The sequence below is a fragment of the Sceloporus undulatus genome, unplaced genomic scaffold (genome assembly GCF_019175285.1).
Source record: "Sceloporus undulatus isolate JIND9_A2432 ecotype Alabama unplaced genomic scaffold, SceUnd_v1.1 scaffold_14, whole genome shotgun sequence".
Classification (NCBI taxonomy): Eukaryota; Metazoa; Chordata; class Lepidosauria; order Squamata; family Phrynosomatidae; genus Sceloporus; species Sceloporus undulatus.
This window is the reverse complement of record NW_024802936.1, coordinates 2,647,651-2,671,593: the sequence shown is the minus strand read 5'-3', so window position 1 is coordinate 2,671,593 and position 23,943 is coordinate 2,647,651. Positions and strand designations below refer to the sequence as shown.

The following is a 23,943-nucleotide window of genomic DNA, read 5'->3' as shown; positions in this document are numbered from 1 at the left end:
TTTTCAAAACCAGACGCTTTGGAATTGAAAAAAAATGGCCACCTAAGTGACTTATGGGACCCAAATTCAACACTGGAAGCAATGAGAAGCTGTTTTGAGGGAAATGTCCATGCGATTAAATCAGCCTAACCTGAATTTGGCTCAAATTCAGAAGAGATAAGTTGGGCACCAGAGATGGTGTGATAAAGTCCTTAGTCTAAATCCAGTGCTTTGATTAGAAGTCATTAAGAGGTGCAATAATAACAGTTTTAATAAACTAACCACAAATATGTGTATTCATTACAATACCATTTTACATTTTTTGTTTTCCATTTCTCTAGGTCTTTCATGGTGATCTTTCGGTAACAAAAGTACAGATATTCAAATGACTTTGGGATATTTTTTGGATCAATGATGAAAGGATTATCGGGCAGTCGCAGTCACCATCATGGGATTGCCTGTGAACCACCATGTGACTCTTTGATCCATCACTCAGAGAGGAAGCCATATTTGTTAAATCCTATGGAACATCATCCTGCAGATCACTCTTACTACACTCAGAGGAACTCTTTTCAAGGCGAGTGCATGGTACCCTACAATGATCAGATTGCTAGCAGTACATTCCCTCGGAGACATTACAATTCCCATAATGAGCTTAAGGATGAGTGTGCTTTGGTGCCACATGGAACAGCTGGTAAAGGTAACCGTATCCCTGCCAATCTTTTGGACCAGTTTGAAAGACAGCTTCCTCTTAACCGAGATGGCTATCATACATTACAATATAAAAGAACTGCTGTAGAACACCGTAGTGATAGTCCTGGGAGGATCCGCCACTTGGTTCACTCTGTTCAAAAACTTTTCACAAAGTCTCATTCCCTTGAAGGCCCATCAAAGGGCAGCATCAATGGAGGCAAAGCAAGCCCAGAGGAGACACAAACTATGAGATATGGGAAGCGTAGCAAGAGCAAAGACAGGAGGTCAGAAGGAAAATCCAGATCAAATGCATCTGGATGGTGGAGTTCAGATGACAACTTGGATAATGATGTTTGCATTTACCATGGACCAAGTGGGGTTATGACTATGGGAAGATGCCCTGACCGTTCCACTTCTCAGTACTTTATGGAAGCCTATAACACTCTCGGTGAACATACTGTAAAGCCTTCCAGAAGCAATAATGATGTCAAATGTTCCACCTGTGCAAACCTGCCTGTAAATTTGGATGCTCCATTAATGAAAAAAAGCTCTTGGTCCTCCACGCTGACAGTGAGCAGAGCTCGTGAGGTTTACCAAAAAGCTTCCATGAACATGGACCAGACAGTGGTGAAATCAGAAACCTGTCAACAAGAACGGTCTTGCCAGTATCTTCAGGTACTGTAGTATGTATTACTGATTGCAGTGCTTATACTACTTCTGGTTTCATATACTGTATGCTTTTCCCACTAAGATGAGACTGTGGATGAAAAGATGACAGTGGGAGTTAATCTATATAGAAATTACGAATAAATCTGCATTTTGGTTGCTAAGAATCAGTGTTCCAAATGAATGCATACAATAAGGAATTGGTTCCCTTTCTTAACATGTGAAAAGAACAAGAGCTCTCTGAATAATTTGGGGTGATTAAAAAGGCACTCAAGACACACAAAACATCACAGCAGGTCACAAGGGAGCCAGAGGTAGTAAGGCTTTCATTTAGCATTACAGTTCCAATGAACTGTATATTTTCAATACATTCATTAGCTTTTGTGATCTTAGGGTTTATCTTTTATTATTTTGTGATGAAAACTGGAGACCCTTTGAACATAATGTTTTGTACATTGTGAAACAACCTATTATCTTTTTTGTCACATACCAAAAAAACAAAAACAAAACCCTCATGGAACAGTTATATGAGTTGCCAGATTGGTTATTCTAGTTATTGTTCCTTTAAAAAAAACTAGCATTGACTGGGGAAAAAAAGCAAAGCTGAAAGTCTGAAATTATTGAATGTTCTGATTATACTCTTTAAGAGTACATCACTTACTCCCTCACAAGCTGTTTGCAGTTAATAAAGCGTCACTATTTTTTACCAGTATTGTATCTTTAAATGTCAAGAATCAGATGTCTGCTGTTGGAGCTATCATACTGCTGGTTAATGTTTGTAGCAAGAACGTGGATCAGAAAATTAACACAATTTCAGTCTTCCAAGATCTGTGGATTTTTTTTTATGCATTTTATTTGGAAGCAGACATGGCACATCTAACGGTGCATGGGCAGTGGAATAATGTTAAACAAAGAAGAGAAAAGACCATGAGGAAAAAAGAGGTTTGAGCAAAGAAATCTTTGTTGTCGTTGGTTTTGTTTTTTAATTAGTCAGAGGCTTGCTATACTGTTCTGTTTGCTTGCTATTTAATTCTCTTTCTGTGCATTGTATATTACATATTAGTTTTCTCTTGTGTTTAGCTTTGGGAAACATTCTGTAGACTCTGAGGCACTTGAGTCCATACTTGGGTAAAGAAGAGGTTTCTGGTGCCCTCTTAAGATGTCTGGCTTAGTTATCGTTCAAATGACCTAGAAATGAAACCAGTGTGCCAAGTTGTAAGAGTTCTATTTTAATACAAAATCTACAGAATAGATTCATTTGCATCTAAAATTATAAAGAGGAGAAAACTTGCATGACATATATGAATTTTTACCTGTACATGTATCTGTTTTCATATAGATACCTATGCATAATACCTCAAGAATTGGGGAAGAATGCACTTGAATGGTGATCCTGTACAAGGGGAGGGAGAGTATTTTGTGTATCCAGCAACAATAACATTTTAAGCTAACTCTTTTTTTTTTTTTTAAAATAGCTATTTAATAGCAGCCACTTATTCATTAAGTAGCTTATCATGACCTAGTATGTGATCAAGTGATAGGAAAACAAATGAAAAAAATTATGCCAGCCTCATCTTTCATGAGCCACAGGGACTTTCAGATCATAATTAATTGACAGGAATAGACTCCTGAAGTAGAATTAGAGGGCATTATCTGTGCTGCTTGGCTGAATGTCCAGCAGTCCTCTAAAGCATTATGCAAAATAACTGAATGCTCTCTTGCCCATTTGACATGCCCTCAGAGTCTTGGTTGACTTTTAAAGACATGAACTACTTGCCAGATTTGAAAGGGATTAGTGTATGGTCAATATTTCAAAAGGGTTTGAAACAAATCAGAGAAATGTCTTAATGGGGTTTTTATTAGTACTCTGGGTATTTATTTAGTCTTGAATATTATCAAAATAAGAATGCCAAACTGAAAAGATGAAATCAGAATGTAGTGTTTTTTCATCTTTTAAACAACCTGCCATACCAGTACAAATATATATTTATTTAAAAACTCACATCTCTCTCCTCTACAGAAATGTGTACAGCTAGTGGTAGTGCATATGCAAAATTTTGAAACAAAACATATTCACTTCAAGTGAAATATGTTCAAATAGGTAACTTCCAAATGAGCCAGCGTGTTGCAATGGTCTGAGCCAATGGTCCCCAACCTGTGCTCTTTAAGGGCTTTTGGACTTCCACTTCTAGAATCCCATACTATTGGCCAACATGGCTGAGGCTTCTGGGAGCTGAAGTCCAAAATCTCTTAAAGGGCACAGTTTGGGGACCATTGATCTGAGCTATGACTCTAGAGACCAGGGTTCAAATCCCTGCTCATCCATGGAAACCCACAGGGTGACCTTTGGCAAGTTAAATTCTTGCAGTCTTAGAGGAAGGCAAAGACAAATATTGCCAAGAAAATTCTGTGATAGTTTCACCTTAATGTTGCCATTAGTCAAAAATAACTTGAACGCACACAACAACAACAACTTCCAAACAATATGGAATCCCTGACACATTGCTAAAAGAAAATTGCTTCTATATTTGTCATAGCTGAGGAGAGGAAACAAATGTTTAACAAGATGTAATGTCCTTGTGAGGAAGGGACCAGTGACTCTGTATATTTATTTGGGCTTCTTATAGGCATCTGGTTGATCTGGTTGATTTTTGGACTAGACAGTCTTGATCAGCAGACTTCTTGTCTTTTTAGTGCAGGAACCAAGAGCTAGTTCCACATGCCAGTGTAAAACTCTTTAGTCAAAATTACAGGAAACACTATAGCACTGAAGAGTTAATCACGTTTCCCATTTTTGTACGGAAGCAGTATGAATTACTGAAGTATATTTGGTCTACAGTGATGTGCCACCTTCTTTTTACTGGTCTCATATTGGACCCAAGGGCATGAAAACTTTTACCTGCAGTAAAAATCAGCAACCGAGGTTTTATTGAATACTGGCAGAAGGTAAAGCCCCACCAGTATAGTAAAGCTTTCTGTTGCCCATGTGGCAATCCCCATTCAGAAGGTATGGTCTCTGTTTAGAAGATAAAGACCTGAATGTTTTGCTAAACGAACAGCAATAATGTCAAATTGCTCATTCTATGATCTCTTCAGACATGGAACTAATCAGTTGAATCAATCTAGTTACCAGTTAATTTCAAATTTTCCTAACATGAAGGAACAATGAATTTTACTTTCTAACTGAAGTTATTGACTTACATATTGAAATGTTAGCATTAACTTGATTCCAGAATTATCAATTACATTTTTTATTGTTTAAATGAAAGACAGAGCTAAAGACACAACAAATATTACAGTTCCCAGTTCGTTTTTTAACCAAAACCTAGTTCTCTTGGATTTTTGCAAAACTACTACTTCTTTTGTTATAAATCCCTCAGGATTGGAAAAGTATAGTTTTTAGGCCACAAGATCCAAGCCACTTATTTTACTTCATAATTAGGTTATGATAATTCAGTTAATTCCCAGGTTAAACATTTTTAAACTGGAGGTGGGAATTGTGCTGTCTTTTAGATCTTGTGGAACAGGAACTCCCAGTAGCCATAACAGCACATCATGAGGAATGTCGGAAGTTGCAGTCTGTCAACATGATTCTCATCCCTGTTTTAAACCAATGAGAGTAGTTTGGGAGGAGACAGTGTTTGTATCCAGTTGGCCTTTCTCTATTATACCCCAGGAACCACACAGAGGCTCCTCATCTGTCCCAGGAAACTGTAACTTGGAAATTTTTAACCCTGAATATTTTGCTGGGATCCCTGTGGAAATCAGTAGAATAAAAAAAGGGGAGTAAATGGATGAGACCATATGAGAAAGGAGAAAGGGAAAACAAGGGAAGATTTTTTTGGTGATAAATGTAATTTTCAAAAATTAATGCATCTGTTTCTTCTCTCTATAGCTTAAAACTGTGATGGGATTTTTCTGGTTAATTCACATATGACTTTTAATGGAAGCATTTGATTTAAATTTAAACATAATCATTTTTTTTCTTTCCTGCTACCATGAATGCCATTTAATTAGCTTATTAATGATTAACTAAAGATATTAACTCTTTTCTACTAACTTTCCCAACTTTGGGTGTGTTGCATGAAAATATTGACTCAACAGCTTCCAGACAATCTGAATATGAGTAAGGAAATGTTCTCTATAAACAAAATTTAAATCTAAAAAAATGGAGAAACAGGTGGTTCTGTTAATTTGTGTGCACACACACCACACACACACTCATACATGCCTACATGCATAGCAATATCAAGTCAGTTCACTATGATAGATCCAGTAGGTGAATTAAATCCATATAAGATGGAGTGGCCTGTGGATCACAAGTAGTCCCCAGGGCAATTTTATGACCTCTAGACCTCACAAGGGTAATAAAATGACAAAAATATTTTTATTTGGAGGAGGGAAAATCAAAAACATTTTGATCTCCAGATTCACTCAAACACCTTCTAGGGGGCATGCGGGCATTTCTGCCACATTGTAGGCTTTTTACAACAAAAGTTGACCCAGGGAGAGGGTTTGGGTACCTGTTCTTTAAAAAGGCCTTCTGGGTCACTTCCTGATAAAAATAAAGTTTTTTCCTGTGCCTAACTGGGCCCAGGCTGCCAATACATAGCAAAGATGCCCTCCATACCATCAGAGGGCATTTGGGGGCAAACTATTTTTTTAATGGAAGGAGTGCAACAAGGAAATACAGTCCTCCAAGGTCTCCTGGGCTGCAGAAATAATGCAGTTTGACACTACTTTGAATGCCATGTCTCAGTGTTGTGGAAATCTGGGAACTGTAGTTTTGTGAGACATTTAGCTTTCTCTGTCAGATAGCTCTGGTGCCAGAACAAACTACAATTCCCAGAATTCCGTAGCAGTGAGCCATGGCAAAGTGGTGTGAAACTGCATTATTTCTGCAGTGCAGATGCAGCACTAATTTTCCACAGTAGCCGACCCTGATCTAGAGTTTGTTTTTTTAAAAACTGATAGTTTACTGGGAAATACATTTATAACAACTGGGACATGCACACTCTGTTATCATTCTATCGGATTACAGAGGTAATTTGAAGATGTACTTCTGGTGGTTCCACATGAGTGTGTGATCTACTTGCAGAATATCAATACTTTGGTTGTACAGTGGAACCTCGCCTTACACGGGGATCTGTTCCAGACCACCCCACATAAGGTGAATTCCGCCTATGCTCGAGCCCCATTATAGTGAATGGGACTTGTGCATGAAGTGGTGCGGCATGGCGCGTGCACACAGCAGCCACGCACGCCATTCAGTGTATTACGGTGCGGCTTCTGAGTAAATCGGAAGCTGCGTACGGCACGCCCACGTAAGGAGTCAGCTCTCCATATTTCTGGCTTTGATGAATGCATTTCCAGTTTAATCAGAACTAAATGTATCAAGGTGCTGAACCCTGTCCCCAAAATAGGGTCAACACCTTGGAAAGTTTCTTTAAAATTCTGATTCAGAGCATTCTATACATTCAGCCAATCAATCCATACTGGTGGCAGGCAGCAAGTATGCTTTTTCAGAAGCAAAAAAGTCAGAAAGAAATAATGCTATGGCACCAGCAATTAGCTTCAGACAGTATTTAAGAAAAGGTGAAACAGCCTCAACAGTCAGAAAACAGGGAGGTGATACTGTTAGAGAAAAAGATCTTTGTGATGGTTGATGTCTCTTGTTACCGGTGGTTCTGGACTGGTACCAACTGGAACAGATGCAGTCTTCTCAGCTACTCAGTATCAAAGTAACTTCCACACAGATTTTCACTCAAATGAGGGTTTATTAACTTTGTTGCTATTTACACTTTACAGCAGGCTACTATACCTCTATACTCTTTCAGAGTCCATGCTAGAAGCTCGAATGTGACATCAGTCTTTGTTCTCTCAAAAGATCAACCTTCCCACCAAGTGGACACACCTCTTTCCCATGAAGTCACCATGCTACACAGGAGCATAACAATAATACATTTGTTTATATTATGTCTCAGCACATGTCCTTGAAGACTTGCTCTTCCAGGCCTAGGCTTTCTGGCCTTCAACAGGAACCATTTTAAACCTTAGTTAACCATTGACACATCTGAACATTTTCAATACAATTTAGAAATATATTTTAACAGATACTTGTGCCTTTTAAGATAGTAAGGAGAGAAATTATTGAAGACAAGGTAGATTAAAAGGAAGCTGACATCAAGCATCAAGTATAAGAGGCTGTGCAGTCTGCCCCTAAGGGGTGGCCTGCTGCCGTCTCCAGCTGCACTGGATTGGGGCTGCAGCAACTGCACGCCACAGCTCCGATCTGGCTTTTGCAGGGCACGATAACTGCAGCACCATGGCTTTACGGCGCTCTTTCGACACTACATCCAGTCTGATCCAGCAGGGCTACTTTTATGTTTTAGATCCTCTCTCACCCCTCACGCTGACTAGAACCTTATCAGTGGAGAACAGTGTCAACAGCTAGAAGTTAAGGGAAAAAGACAGATTGATGCAAAACAGCTGTAGGCTACAGATCAGAGGTGAATAAGTCCTCCAAATATTATTGGACTGACCAGTTCTAGACAGCATAACAAATGGTGAAGTATTGTGGGAAGTGAAGTCCAAAAACATCTAAAGGGCCATAAGTGCCCATTCAATTTTTGATCCGCCTCTATGGTGGTGAGGGCACTGGTACCTATTTGCTAAGGTCTTTGTATATGAACGTTGATGCAGTGATTGAATGGTCCTAAAAAAAGTCTATTACTCAGATACATTTCGGGTGTTAACAGTGTGAGAGTATAGATAGAATGTTTGGACTAGTACTGTCTATTCAATGTTTGCTCAAGCCTTGCCTTCACCTTCCTGTGAGGCAGGGACCATCAGAGTGCTAAATGCTTCAGTAAATTGAGATATAGTCCCTGTCATCTGGAAAAATATAGAATTAGACCCTGTCATAATCTTATCTAGTTGTGATTAAAAAGTCCTATATAGGTTTTAATGGATATCAGTGGTGCTTAAGATGGGTGTTGACTAAATTGGTATGATTAAAAAGTCCCAGTTATTTCAGTACACTTACTCTAGGTACAGTAATACCTACTCTAGCTGGGTACTCTAGGTAAGATTAATGTTGGATTTAAAACACCTGTACTGTAACAGATTCTCACTATATCAAAATGTTTTAACAATGTATAGAGACTCTATATCAAGACTCTTTCCGTTCCGTTCTGAGCACAGAACAGAAGGAGCAGGGACAAGTGCAGAACAAGTGGGGGACGGATTTTGCTGCACGCACCCATCCCTCATTCATTCCGTTCCCCCCCTCTTCCTTTCTTAATCTGTTCCAGAGGGGGAAATTTTTGAGAACTGTTCTGAACAGTTCTCAAAAAGTGTTCCCTCTGGAACGGAATGGGCAGGGAAGAGAGGGGGAATGGAATGAGTGAGGGACGGGTAAGTGCGGTAAAATCCGTCCCCCACTCGTTTCCATTTCCTGCAGGACCGGGCCGAGAACCTGGTGCGATAAAGTTCACAGTCACAAATCTCCTATTTGAGCATTTGAGCACTTCTGGATTATGCTTATTATTTGGATTTGGCCGGCATTGAGGAAAAAGATAAGAAATCTGTTCTAGATCTTGGCCTTTGGGGAAAATCCATTGATTAGTCTTCTGGCTTCCTGTCCTGGTTGGATTTAGAGGCATCATTTTTCTACATTTTTGCTGCTATCTGACAGTAGGTTCCAGACAGTGTGTGAAAATATTTTTGCACTGCATTTTCCTCATTCTGTTTCACAACTTTGTAAATTGGCTGGTTAAGATCATCCAGAGATTTGACTCATACAGACCATACTCATAATTAGACTGATCACTCTGGTTTTGCTTTAAATCTAATCCAGTTGTGACAGTGGAGGTGCCAAACAAGTAGTTGGATTCTATAATAGGATGGATATGGCCCAAATCCAAACATGATGGAGATTCTGTTGGAAAGTGACTCAACATGCCAGAAGAGATGGTGTTCAGTTTGTGTTGGATTGCATTTCTTTTCAGAATGAGGTTCATACCACTGGAATATTTTTTAATCTGGCTGTGTTTTTGGATGCCCAGTCAACTGTGTGATGAAGGTAGCTTGGCAATACCAGCTATGGCCACTCTTGCACAGAGATAGGCCTGTATAGTTATCTGTGATCTCCTAATATCCAGAATGGGTTAATATAATGTTTGTATGTGGGTCTGTTTCAGTTGGTCCACAATATGACAGCCAGATTTAAACAGAAAGTTACCAACCCAGCTATTTCATGCAGAAGCTAGTAATAAGCTTCCAGTTTGTTTCCATGTTTAATTGGGAATCCTGGTTTGAACTTCTATGGTCCTGGGACCAGGGCATTTGAAAATCATCTTCCCTCATATAAATTGTTGACCCATTTCTGACTCCCAACTCCAGGAATTCCTGCTGCTTTCAGAAGAGAAATATGCGGCAACCAGTTTTTAAGCCCATTCTGTTTAGTGACCAAACTGATTATTAGGTCTAAGTGATGTATTAACTTATGTCTTCAGTAAGTCTTCAAAGGCAGCCTAAAGTACAACGCTCATGCTGCCTTCACACCCAAGGCCCCCTAAAGCCACCCCCACCAGGTATGACAGGCACACTGGCCTAGTCTTCCCATCAACTGGATCCAATCCCATGCCAAAACCACCAAAAGCTGTGACATAATGCATAACAGACTTACATGAATAAAGGAAGGGTGGATCAGAAGAAGAGCAAAGCTCAGCTATGCTTTTATGCACCTCCTACGATCCATGGCTGAAGATTTCAACTTCCTCCAGGAAAATCTTTGGCTGGTTTTGCTGCCGCCACCGAAGTGCACTAACTACGGGGATCCCTAGAAAGGGAGACAGCATGGCCTAACATGCTGTCTCCCTTCTCTTCCTAGCCCTGGACCAAAGTTTGGCCTCCCACGTAAGTCTGGGGCCATTTCTTATATCAAAAGATATTTGCCTCCTGATGAAAAGAGAGCAGAGAGGGGGTCAACCTAGTCTTCCATGGGATGGAATTCCACAGGCTGGGAGCAGCCACTGAGAAGACCTTCTCCCATGTTCTCACCAAATATGTCTTTGTTTTTCTAAAAGAAAGTCCTCCCTCAGAGATCCTAAAATACCTGCAGGCCTATATAGATATATATGTTTTTTCATTACCAAACGTTGATCCTCTATATGTTTTGGATTTCAGCTCTCAGAATTACTGACTGTTTGCCAAGCCAGCTAGAGCTTCTGGGAGTTGAAATCCAAAATACTTGGATGACCAAAGTTTGGGAACTACTGCTTTAGACTGAAACCATATATCAGCTTTATTAGGTCATAAATTAACCAGCATTTCAGATTATGCTGGAAATAAGATGGTAGCCAATGGAGTTTTTGCAATGCAGGAGTTGCACATTCCCTGTAACCAGCTCTGGACAGCATTCATGCTACAACATTTTGGACCTGCTGAAGGTTCTGAAGAATTTCCAAAGGCAGCCACATGTAGAGTGTATTACAATGGTCCAAATGGGATGCAATCAAGGTATGTGTCATTGTAGCTAGAACCGATATCTCCAGCAATTGGTGTCGCTGGCTCAGTAGTTTCAATTATGCAAATATGGTCCTGGCCAGCATTGAAACATAAACCCAAGGCTAAGTCCAAAAGTATGTCCAGACTGTGGATCTAAGATACATATAAGCACTGAAATGGTTTTACCCATAAACCTTTTTGGTGCTCTCCTTTGCTCTCTGTATATGAGGGAAATGGGAAAATTGGCTAAACCAGATGAGCTCAGTTTGTTTTGGTTTTAATAATAATAATAATAATAATAATAATAATAATAATAATAACAATAATAATAAGTTTTATTTACAAACCGCTTTTCCACAGTGATCAAAGTGGTGTACAAATAGAAATTGCAATAACAAAATACAAAATACAGACTAAAAATTGCAATACATAAATAAAACTTTAATAAAATCATTAAAATTATACAAATTAAAACCATTACATCAAATCCAAGCTAGCTGAGTGCAGTCGATAATACAGTACATATAGGGGGGAGTCACATGATATCAAAGAGCATCTGGGAAGGCTTGCCAAAACAAGAAGGTCTTAAGTCTCTTTTTAAAAAGATCCAGGGAGGTGGTGGAGTGGAGCTCATCGGGAATTAGTTTTACAGTCAGCCTTCCTTATCCACAGATTTTTTTATACACGGATTCAAGCATCCACAGCTTGAAAATATATTTTTTAAAAAGTATAAATTCCAAATAGCAAACACTGATTTTGCCATTTTATATAAGGGACACCATTTTGCTATACCATTGTATTTAATGGGACTTGAGCATCCGTGGATTTTGTTATTGACAGTGGGTCTTGGAACCAAACCGCAGCAGATAACAAGGATCCACTGTATTTGAAACATTTTATTTCTTTTTTTTAATTAAATATTTATTGGATTTTTTACATTAAAAAAACATTTCATCATACAACATACAACATACAACAGTCTTGACATTACATATAGGCAATAACAAACATCATAGTTAAACATATATTTGTACTTCCTGAGCTCCTGGTACTTCCTTTCTTAAAATGGAAATATTCAATTAGTTCAACTTGTAATTTTGTTGCAGCTTACTTGCTACTTTTCTAACTTGTTATTATGATAATACAAAATAACATTCTATTTTACAGATGCTTGAGAACTGGACTATCATACATCTAAATACGGTTTATATTTACAGAGCAGTATGTCATCATTAGTTTCCCCTTCATTCTCAGTCCCCATCTTTAAAGTATTCCCTTTGAAGAAAAGAGAGTATATGGTTAGTATTTTATCTCATAATTAACTGAGAGCCTTGAAATTATATTTGGTTCAAGATTCCCTAAGAATTAAATTGAAACATTTTATTTCTAAAAACTGTTTGTGATGGTGCTGGAAAAAGGTGCACATACAGGCCAAAGTAAAATAAGAAGCACATCCTTGAATTGGTTAGCTCTTGCTGTATGAAAATGGGTAGATGTGGTGTTATAGCACGAGACCCATATGTTGAGAATTGTAGTTGCAGGCAAGGCAAGGAGCTAGGAAGAATAAATGGCTGTAGAGTGGCTCTACTAGTGAATGCCTATGAAGGATCCTCTCTCCCCCCCCCCCCCCCCCCGAATTTCAGAAATAAAGAAGTTGTAAATATTTACCTCTTGTGTGTTGGAATTGTTACAATACAGCTGTAGCCATTTGCCATTTTATGCAACTGTCAGTGTAGCCATTCCCTTTTAATCTCTTACTCTTAACATGGAAAAATGATCCTGCTTGGATACTTATACATCCACTTACTTTATTAAAAGTATCAAAATCATTTTGAACAACCCTCAGAATACGTTTTGGGAAGTTTATTGTTCACTACATATTAATAGGTGGTATGCAGATATCTGTATTAGTATATATACAGTATTTTCTGGCATTTTACAGTAAAAATCTTTAAAAACTGCTCTGAGCAAACTTTGAAAAGTAACAAGATTTGTTACTATCATCATGTTTGTACATAGTCCACTAATGGCACTGAGAGGGAGCTAATCCAAGCCTTTGGCTATGTAAGCATTAATTATACTGAAAAACCTATTAGCAGACCAATAAAACTATTTGTACCACCCAGACTCTAACCTAATCTTTTTAAGAGACAGAAAGGACAGTCTAGTTTTTACTAGCATTAAAATATACAGAGAAAAGCCACTGCTTTATTATTTGGCAACTTAATGGTATGAAACCTGTGGAATAAATCCAAAATAAATTAATCAAACTTGTATTGGTTCTTCTACATAAGAATTCCAGACTGATCATCATGTTTTCTATCATCCATCAGATCTTCATAGTCTTCTGTGGTACCTTTGGGATGTGTGTGTGCATGCCTTCAAGTTACCTCTGGTGACCCCATGAATGCCATAGGGTTTTCTTAAGCAAGGAATATTCAGAGGTGGTTTTGCCAGTTCCTTTCTCTGATATGTAGCCTACAGCACCTGCTGCTCATTGGTGGTTTCCCATCCAAGTACAGTTTCCCTGCGCCATCGGCAGACTTTTGCGCACGTGGACAGCAAGCCTGGGGGACAAAATGATGGCTGTGTTGTATGTGCAGCGGCATGCACAGGAGCACACCGCCATTAAAATCAACACAATTTGAGGGCCCACATTTTTCCGCATACACTGGAGATGTGTGTGTCCAGAACACTTATACAAAGAGACCACTGTATAAACCAGGGCTTATTCTACTTAGTTTCCAAGATTAGATGGGATCTGGTGCCATTAGGTATTTAGGTCCAGTCCTTTGGGACATACTATGCCAATATAAGGCTGTTGCATAAAGTTGTATTCATTTATCATGGATAACAATAGACTGCCAAGATTATCTGTATCAAAAATAATGTCTGTCCAAAATGCAATTAACATGTTATTGTACAGAACAATAGAGATAGTTGGTCAGTTTGGATTTTGCTATTGTGGATCCTTTGTCTGTTGGAATGCAAATTAAATTGTATATGTTTATGAAGTGTATATAAATACACACACACACACACAGAGAGAGAGAGAGAGAGAGAGAGAGAGAGAGAGAGAGAGTCTCCATACCATACATCTAATTTTAATATGGTATTGGAAATCAACAGCATCTGACATAATTGCCCCATGGTACCAAATTGGGTACGGTTATCTTATAAGACACAGGTTAGAAAACTGTAATCAAGATAATTGTATACTGCTGGGATATGCATCGCTTTTTACTTTCTGTTGATAAAATTATAATGGAAAGCAATGAAATTAGTATTTGGTCTGATATTAAGCAGTTGCTGGGAACCAACTATATGAAACTTTCAGTATAACTTTTTCAGATCATTCTCTTTTCAAAAAATACACAGGAAAAAACCTTGTTTCGGGCGTACTAACTCAACGTGGTGTAGTGATTTGAGCATTGGACTATGACTGTGGAGACCAGGGTTCAGATCCCCGCTTGGCTATGGAAACCTACAGGATGACCTTAGGCAGGTCACACTCTCTCAGCCTTAGAGGATGGAAATGGCAAACACCCTCTGAAAAAAATCTCACAAAGAAAACCTCATGATATGTTCACCTTAGGATTGCCATCACTCACAAATAACATGAAGGTACATAAAAATAATTTGTCTCTGGCATATATACACCGTGCTAAACTTCTTTGTAGAAGTGGCAGCTAAACTAAACAAGCCCTTAACCAAAGCCAGTGAAGTAAGCTGCTACAAGGATTCTTATTGAAACCATTTGTTTCTAGATGTTACTGTTAACATTTTAAATATTTATAATATGGCAGTTTTTAATATTTATTTTTGGACATCCTCTATTGGCTACACTTATTATTTGATGAATAATCATGTACTAATATTGTTTAAGTGCTACTTGAGTGTGTTGATGGTTTTCTAACATTAATATTGCTGTATTAGGTTAGGGTCAAACTAAATTCAGCCTGACTTGCATTCTTTCCTATGTTTCCCAACAATGAAATGACAAAGTAACAATGTAACTGTACAATTCTGGGAGAGTTTGCCAGTTTGGAACTGGAAACCTCTGTTTTATGGTACTTCTGATGCTTCCCGAAAGTGATCCCATTAGGTGGTGCTGAGGTGGACTGCTGTTACATCTTATACTCTTTGGTTTACACAGTCACAGGGATCCATCTTAACCCCTTTGTATTTCATCATTCAGATGAAATCTTTGGTTAAGGTTATATCGATGACAGCCAACTCTGCGTTTTTTCCCCATTCCCAACCCCTCGGGAGATATTAGACATTTTGAACCAATCTTTGTGAGCAGTTCTGGTTTGGAAGAGGGGAAAAGGGTTGAAAATCAAAATATAGATATTGTTGGTTGAAATTCTACTGTCTTGGTTAGAGGTTCACAAACCAGGGTTTTGTTTTTGGAAAGGGCAGACATTTGTTCTGAAAAGGCAAGTATACAGCCAAGCAATCTTCCTGGATCTGGCATTGGCCCAGATGGCCTAGAGACATGTTTACCTTTGTTGTGGTGGTGATGGTGGTGTGGCTTCAAGTTTTTTCCAACTTATGGCAATCCTAAAGTGACCTATAAGAGTGTTTTCTTGGCAAGGTTTGTACGGAGTGTGTTTGCTATTGCCTTCCTCTGAGACCGAAAGAGTGCAACTTTCCCAAAATCACCCAGTGTTTTGACATGGCTGAGCAGGGATTTGAACCCTAGTCTCCCAGAGTCCTAGTCCAACACTCAAACCACTACCATTCTGCCTCTCCTTGGTACCTAAGGCTGCATCCACACTGGAGAAATAACCCGGTTTGGCACCACTTTAACTGCCCTGGCTCAAGGCTATGGAATTCTGGGAGTTGAAGTTTGTTGTAGGTCCCAGAGCAGAGCTCTGCTCCACTCCCCTCTCGACCCACAACAAACTCCAACTCCCAGAATTTACATAGCCTTGAGCCAAGGCAGTTAAAGCGGTGCCAAACCGGGTTATTTCTCCAGTGTGGATGCAGCCTAATAATAATTTCTGAAGCTTCTGTTTGTTTATCAATGCAACTCCTATCTAGGGAAACTGATTGGATTATTGCAATATTCTCTAAATAAGGCTGTCCACCTTTAAAGATAGCTTGTAAACTACAGTTCATTTGAAAGCCTGTGAAGCTGGGAAAAGCCAGACAGTAAGATAAGGTACTTTAGTCTTGTTGATCTTTTAAAGTGCCTAGGTTTTAATGTCAGATTCAAGTGTCCTGTTGTCCATAGGATACTTTATTGGCACGTATGAAGACTAGGACCTTCTCAGCAGTGACACCATGATGTGGAAATCTCTCCCCAGGGAGTTCTGACAGGCTCCTTCCCTTTCCATTTTTGGGAGAGTATTTGAACGCATTTTTATCTTGGAAGGTTGTTGTTACTGGCTTCATTATTTTTAAGGTGGTTGGTTTCTAACACTATTTATTCTAGTGTTTTGTTTGGTTTTTAAAGTTATATTTTATTGTTGTTTCCTCGTTGCTTTTAATGTAAGCTGCTTTAGAAAAGTATTTTGAAAAGTGGGGTCTAAATAATAAATGCAACTAACTTTTCTAAGCTGTTAAAATCGATGTGTCATCAGATAAAGGTGTGTTCAAAAATATCAGTCAAATGAACTGAGTTTAAAATAGATCACAATGAAAATCCCACAAGGTTAAATCTAATGGTTTGGAGAGATTTCAGAATGTTATATGAGCTTTAATTTGGAACATTTTGCATATATTTCTGAGGGCTGTGGAGTTTATATGTTTTGTGTGCATCATGGCTAAGGGTTGCTATTACCATCTGTTGTAGCTGAGAGAAATCAAATTAACTAGTGGTTTAAAAATATTCTTGGAGCGTGTGCCACACACTTGTATGCATCGTATAAGAATTATTTTCATACAGATGTATTCTTAAATTCTTTATATAATGTGGGGGGGGGGTTTAATCTCCAGTTTTGACAATAATCAAACATACATGCCTAACTCATATTTCTTCATATCTTTTTGGTGCATTTCTGTATATTTTACAAGATCAGTCTTAGTAGCAAGCATAAAATGTGCTCTTTTTCATTTTTCTAAATGGCTGTGTCAAGGAAAAAGACAGTAGTGAGAAGAAGTCACCATTTGAATGGTTGTGGCGGGTGGCATTAAAGCAGGCATAAGGTTAGCTAATAAATCCCAAATTGTCAAGGTCTGAACTAAGATCTGCATTGTTTTTCACTTGTGTAATTTCATTTCATTAAGTATTTGCATACTAATAGAAAGCTCCAGTTACACGTCTTCCAGTGTGAGTGATGTCCAACCACTCCCCTCCTCCCCAGATCTAGTGTTTACTTCCAAAGTCACCCACATTTGCATTGGAAAAGCCCAAAAGGAGCTTAAATGTTCTCAGCTGCAATAAACCATTACAAAACTGAGATGAATAATGAACTTATTGTGCCACAAGGACAGCCTGCTTAGTTTTTCACCTTACAAGGTAAGCTCATAGCAATTATAAGGGGAAGGAAACCTTAGTGCATAAAGAAACTATTTTAGGAGAAGGTGCAATTTATTTTGCAGTTTTACCAGTGTGTGAATTTATTATGAGCACTCTTGCATGAACATCACCCTTTTCCCCCTTTTATTGTAGGCTTTATTTTTAGTTTGCCTTATTTAGAGCAAGGGTTCTTTTCAAACATCTCCAATAATACTTCAGTGATTTTTGTTGTTGTTGCTATGGAGATAATTAATTGATTTTATCACAGTTAGACTAAAGTAAATTCAAAGGAAAATAGGAGACCATGTTCCTTACACTGCCAAATATTATTAAATCATTAATTGCTCACAGTGTTGCAATGAATAAATTGTCTGTTTTGTGAAGGAAAACTAAAAAATAATATTTGAGGAAGGAAAAGAGAATTCCTTTCAGATTGTTATGTTTTAATATATATCATAGATCCTCAGTGCACATATGGGCAATGGAAAGGGTTTTATCATAATTGTAAAAGTTTTTTTTGTTGTTGTTGAAAAGGTTAGCAGTCTTGTCTTTTTATTTTAATTACAGTTTATTTGCATTAAAATATACACTAATTCTTGAACTCTGCATTGAATTTTCAAACTCTCCCCAAGAAGACTGCACACCAATTTCCATTAATAATCTCTTGAATAACACAGTATACTCTCAGCACACAATTTTATTTCATGATTGAAAGATGAAAAAGTCATTTTAATAAAACTGAGAGTTTTTCTTGCTGAAAGAGAGATTTATCTTAATTTGTTTTCTCTCTTATTGCTAATCCTCATTTCTGTCAGTAAAAATATAGCCTTCTGTTAGTGTGGGATTCATTCATGCTTTAATAAGCAAGTGTGGGATTATCATTAGAATATTGAACTAGAACCAGGGAGTCCCAAATTCCAATTCCCACTCAGGCGCAAACCTCTTGGGGTGATCATATTACTTCTCTCAAGCTAGAGTATCTCAGAGCTTTCTTATGAAGACAAATAGAGCAAGACGATAACAATGTACAGCAAGCTGAACTGCTGAAAGAAAGGATAAGATACATATTCTGGAAGTTAATATTAATAAATTATTTGAAGTATTATTATAATCTTTGTCATATGCAACCTGTAAAATAACTGAGGTTTTCTCCATTTGTTCAAATGGTAGTGCATCATTCATTGTTTGTATTAGTATAGTATTTGACAGTCTTATTAGGTCAGGATATACCAGTCAAATGCCAGCATCAGGGTTACACCAGGAGTATATTTGAGCTATCCTGGCAATAAATGCTTTTACAATGAAATCAGGGGCATCTGTATAATAGGCTCTCAGTGGGCTATTGTAGGTAGATATATGTTGTGTAGTGCAGCATGCAAAAGTTGGATTCTTTGAGACAGAGAAAACATGGCCCTGTTAGAACTGACAGAATGTATATGGTCCTTTCCAACATATGTAATCCTTTCTAACTGTATAGATAGCTTGCTTTGCTTTGGAACTTTCCATTCTTGCTTCAGGTACACATTGTGCACATCTGTCAGTAGCAAGGCTTGTGCACATTCTCTCTCTCTCTCTCTCTCTCTTACACACACACACACACACACACACACACACACACCCCATAAATTTAACAAGTGTGTAATAGTTTGGGCTAATCCTACAGCTGTTATCCGCAATGGCTGTTTCCACTATTCTCTGGCAAATACACTTTCCTGTTGTCTGTACATTCATACCACATAGGACAGGGCTCCTTGCATGTGCTGTATACATATAGAACTCTTCCTTGTGAGTGGGATGCTTTGCTGCAGGGCTCACTATTGCCAAGAGGCTAACCGCATGAACATATTCACCTACTTTTTTCAGTGCGTAAGAGAGATTATTTAAACCTTCTAAAGTCAGTATGGAGCCCTGGAGGCATAGTGGTTAAATGCCAGGACTTCAGCTACAAGGTTGTGAGTTCAGTCCCAGGGCACCAGCATTGACTCAGCCTTCCATCCTTTTGTAGCTCAGTAAAATGAGCTTGTTGGGAGCAATTGGCTTACAGATTGTAAGCTACTTAGAGAGTGCTGAGTTCACTGATAAGCAATATAGAAATGTAAATGCTATTGCAGTTGCAGTTGCTATTGTTATGTGTGTGTATGAAGACTGGAATTGGCAACATTCAGTATCTGGCCCAGCTTCCTCCTGTAGCAGTTCTCATATCTGACTGCAAGCCTCTGCTGTTATATCCAGTCACTGATCAGATATGAGAGGCTATTTAAAATGGGCAAAGCTATTGATTGGAATTAGTTTCAATTCTGAGTTTTCATTTGAAGTGTGGAAGTTCTTGTGTGGAACTGAGCTCTGATTTGTCACCCAGGAAATTTCAGTGGGAGTTACTCCAAAGCAGACATGCATAAAATCGAGCTATGCTTCCATGCCTGAAAGCTGTTGGACTGAGACCCGAGTTGTATTTTCTCTATTTGGTGGGAACATGTTCACATTACATCTGATCATCCCAGGTTTGTTTTGCCCCTGCCTTTAGCTCCATCCATTGCTGGAATGTGAACCCCTTCTTCCAAACATTCCTAGATTGTAATTTGGCTACTGAATGAAAAGAGCATCTTTGCCTGTGTTACAAGAGAAAAAGGTTTATTTTTTGAATTTGTATATATAAATTCTTAAAGTCTATAAGTGCTTGTAAAACAGAGTGCATTATTTTAAAATCTGGGCTGTTTTAATCATTTTAATGCATTTTGTATTTATTTGGTGATAATTACACATTTTGGATTTATTGTAAAAGTGGAACAGTATTCTTTACATTTTCAAATTTAATGGATAAATTGTGTAGACTTATGTCAACACAATTTATCCAAGGGTTAGCAGACTTGTTGGAGAACTGAATGGGCATTGACCAAAAGATGAGAGTAAGAAACTACATGCAAAGATCTGGTGCCACAGGATGAAGTAGAAGGTCTTGCTGAGCAGCTTTAAGAATATTTAGGATCCATAGAATTTTACAGCTGGAAGAAACTGCAAGGGTCATCTAGTCCAACTCCTTGCCATGAAGGAATACACAACTAAAACTCTCCTGAGAGATGGCCTTAGAAGGATGCCTTCTAAGCTGAATGTGTGTGTGTGTGTGTGTGTGTGTGTGTGTGTTGACAAGCAAGAAATGTTAGGTTAAGAATGAGAACCACATGTATCTTGCCACATGACATGAGCATCATTTCAAAACTCACCAGAGTCTCTGAGGTGATGTACAGTGGATAAAAACATATAAAATATTGAATATCTGAATAAAAGCAGATTAAAAACTCCTCTTTAAAACAGTTTGTAAACCGCAGGCAGTTAAAACAGGCAAGTAGCTATCCCTAATTTAAGAACAGAAGGCTATGTGAAGTAGCACAGTGTTAGCTGTCTACTTGAAATTCAAAAGAGATGGAGTCAGCCTGACTTCCCTTGAGAAGGAATTCCATAGTCAAGTGCTTCTACAGAGGAAGCCTTACTACGGGTACCCACTGACCAAGCCTTGCATTGTGCAGGCATGTAACTTGGCATTTGTATTTTATTGTCTTCCTGTTCCTGTTTTTTGTAGTAATTTTTTTAACTGTTATACTGTATTTTAATCCTGTATTGAAATGTTTTATAAATTTTGTAAGCCACCTTGATCATATCCATGGAAGGGTGGGGTAGAAATAAAATTTATTATTATTATTATTATTATAGCCTCTGCTGAGGATCTTGGCTTTAGGGCAGACTTAAATGGAAGGAAGTGGTCTTTCAGGTATCTTGGCCCTAATCCACTTAGGGCTTTATAGGTCAAAACCAGGAGCTTGAATTGAATTTGGAAGCAAATTGGAAGCTGGTGCAATTGTTACAATGCTAGTATTATATGGTATCAAAACAAACAACTGAGAATAGTTTAGTGACTGCTGTAGCTTATTTTCAAAGGTATTCCCATGTAGACCACATAGCAGTAATCTAATGTAGGAGGTAATAAAGATATTAAGCACTGTTGTCAAATTGGGTCTCCCTAGGAAGGGGCACGGCCAGTGTAGCAACTAAAGGTGGGCAAAGGCAGTTACATGGCCTCCAGGGGCAGTGCTGGGTCCAAGAGCACTAAGCTATGAGCCTGATCTTTCAGAGGAAGTGCAACCGCATCCTGAACAGGTTGTACTGCCAATCTCAAGTTAACCTTCCAGCACAACTTCCATATAGACTGAACATTAGTTTATTCACCCACATCAGATCTTTCACTGCATCCAACCAATGATTCAAAACTTCCACAGCTTTCATGGTATCAGTTGTAAAAGAGGGGAAGAGTTGGATATTATCAGCATTTTAATAGCAACCAACCCAAAATTCCAGACAACTTCCTTCAGTGACTTCATGTAGCTGTTGAAAAGCAAGGGGAGCAGTCCCTGTGGTTTCCCAAAGGCTACTAGTCATGATGGTGAACAGTCATGAGGCTGAACAACAGTTCCCAAGAAGCCTGGAGATGGGATACCACCACTTGCTCTAAGACCTTCAAAAGGGGATATTAGAAACTTGCTAAGATTTATCTAGAGTGTTGAGGTCCAGTGAAAGTTTCTTCAACAATGGTTTTACAGTTGCTTGTTGCTGATAGATTGGAATATAGCCCCTTTCAAAGAAGCATTTACAACTTCCAGCACACAGTTACTCAGCCCTATTCAGTACTATTCAGCCAAGATGGACAAACAAACGGTTAGGGCAGGGGTAGGCAACCCTTTTGAGCCGGGGGCCGGGTTGCTGTCCCTCAGACAACTGGGGGGCCGAAGCCAAAAAATAAATAATTTTTTTTAATTAAATAAATAAATAAACTAGGACAAATGTAGGACAAAATTTCCAAATGGAGGGCACTTTTAAAATAAAAAATGGAGGACACGCAAAAAAAATTGCTGATTTTTTTTTAAAATGTTAAGATAAATGCATGTTTCTGAGGCTTCTATAGACAATTGCCCCACCATGCCCCTCGTGCGAGACTCCAAAGGCTCCGGCGGCAATCGGCAGCAGGACCAGGCTGGGGCCGGTCCCAAGGCCTTGCCAGGCCGCATCCGGCCCGCAGGCCGCAGGTTGCCTACCCCTGGGTTAGGGGCTTTCTTCTCCAAGCAACTCATTCATGTCATCATGTTGAACATATGGAAACTACTGTATGTAGAGAGCTCTTGTAGCACTTTTGAGACTAAATGAAGGGGGGAAATTGTCAGCATGAGCTGCCATAGATTTAAGTCTACTTTCTTAAATAGATGTCTCAGTTATCTCCCCAGATTCTGTCTTCAATGCAGAAAATAAATCTGAGCAATTTTCTCCTTAGGTTATTAGATAATATTAGTGTCCAGTTCTGGTTACAGTTGGTCATATTGAATGATATGCAGGTAAAGAGATCTTGCAACTAAGAATTGTACAGAGCAATATTTTCTTCCTGAACACAAGGCCAGGGTAAAAAGAGGAATTTTAAATATAGATTTACAATATATGTGCTTGCATTTTCCATCCACTCCTTCATTCCTGCAGTCATTTGAGCTCTCTGATTTTGCCTCTGTAAAGTCTTCACTCTGGTCCGGTGCCTGTCTTCATAAGCTAGGTTTCAGTGGTCCCTCCATTATTTTGTCTCTACTCACCCCTCTCATAGCTATGCAGTTCTGACCTAACAGATTATTGAAAAGTACAGGATTAGAATTTGACTTTCTTCACAACTTCAAGGTGGTTTTAGCATAGGGTTTGGTGGGGGAGACAGGGTTTGTGTATCTGTCAGGCGTGATAAGCCCTTACAGGACTTTGAGGTGTGGCCAACTTAAAATAGGTGGCTGTGCTTCACACCCGGGTGGCAGAAGAACCATACTGTGGTTTCCACCCATGTAGAACTGTGTGTCTGTAATTCCAGACATGTACCCAGCAGGTGGCCTAGAGCGAGTTTGTTTCCATCGGCAGGCAGACAGGTTTACTGAAGCTTGGACCCAGATCCAGCTGTAACCAATAAAATTATCCCTGTTTTCATTCTAGCATGGGATGTCATATTCTACTATGTGTTGTTGGTAAAAATAGCCTTGTTTGCAGTTGAATATACCAACTGGAAGACTAGCTTGATTTTTTTCTTAGGGATTAGTACTGTGTACATGGTTCTATCATCTATTAAATATATTAGTTTATTATGAAAGTCATCATAAGTCTCCAGTACCAGCCTGTGTAAGAAAACTGTGTTATGAAAGTTGGAATTACATTACTCTTTTCTTTCATTCTTTTAATGGGAATGCTCTAGCTGGAGATCCTGCATTGAAATCCTCCCTACATGCATTGGAGATTCTCATTGTGCAAGCAGGATATTTTTCAAAACTGAAGAAAGCAGGTCAACCACTTCCATATCATGTTCTGTGTGTGCATCCAAGGCAACAGAATTTTCCATTCTGTTTATTATGTTGTGTGAGTGTTAATTTTTCTTACATTGTAGTTCTTCCTTATATGCAACCACATTTTTTCTGTAAGCTAAGAAAAAGAAGGAACATCTTCACATCTATCACCTTTGAGTCATCCAGAATTTGCAGTACACAGCAATCATGCCCCAAGCCTTTCTTGCCTGGGTAGTAAAGAGAGTCTTTAGATGGTTTGATGTATTAAATAAAGAGGTC

At 38.7% G+C, this 23,943-nt stretch overlaps 1 protein-coding gene across 1 annotated transcript in view; it reads left to right on the top strand.

Moving 5' to 3' along the window:
* Nucleotides 1-23,943, top strand: part of LOC121917297 (disks large-associated protein 1) — a 414,174-nt gene that overhangs the window by 260,119 nt on the left and 130,112 nt on the right. The window contains exon 4 of the mRNA XM_042443120.1: nucleotides 321-1,347. Coding sequence (XP_042299054.1) covers nucleotides 391-1,347 — 957 coding nt within the window. The 5' untranslated portion in view covers nucleotides 321-390. The remainder of the gene's footprint in view (nucleotides 1-320; nucleotides 1,348-23,943) is intronic.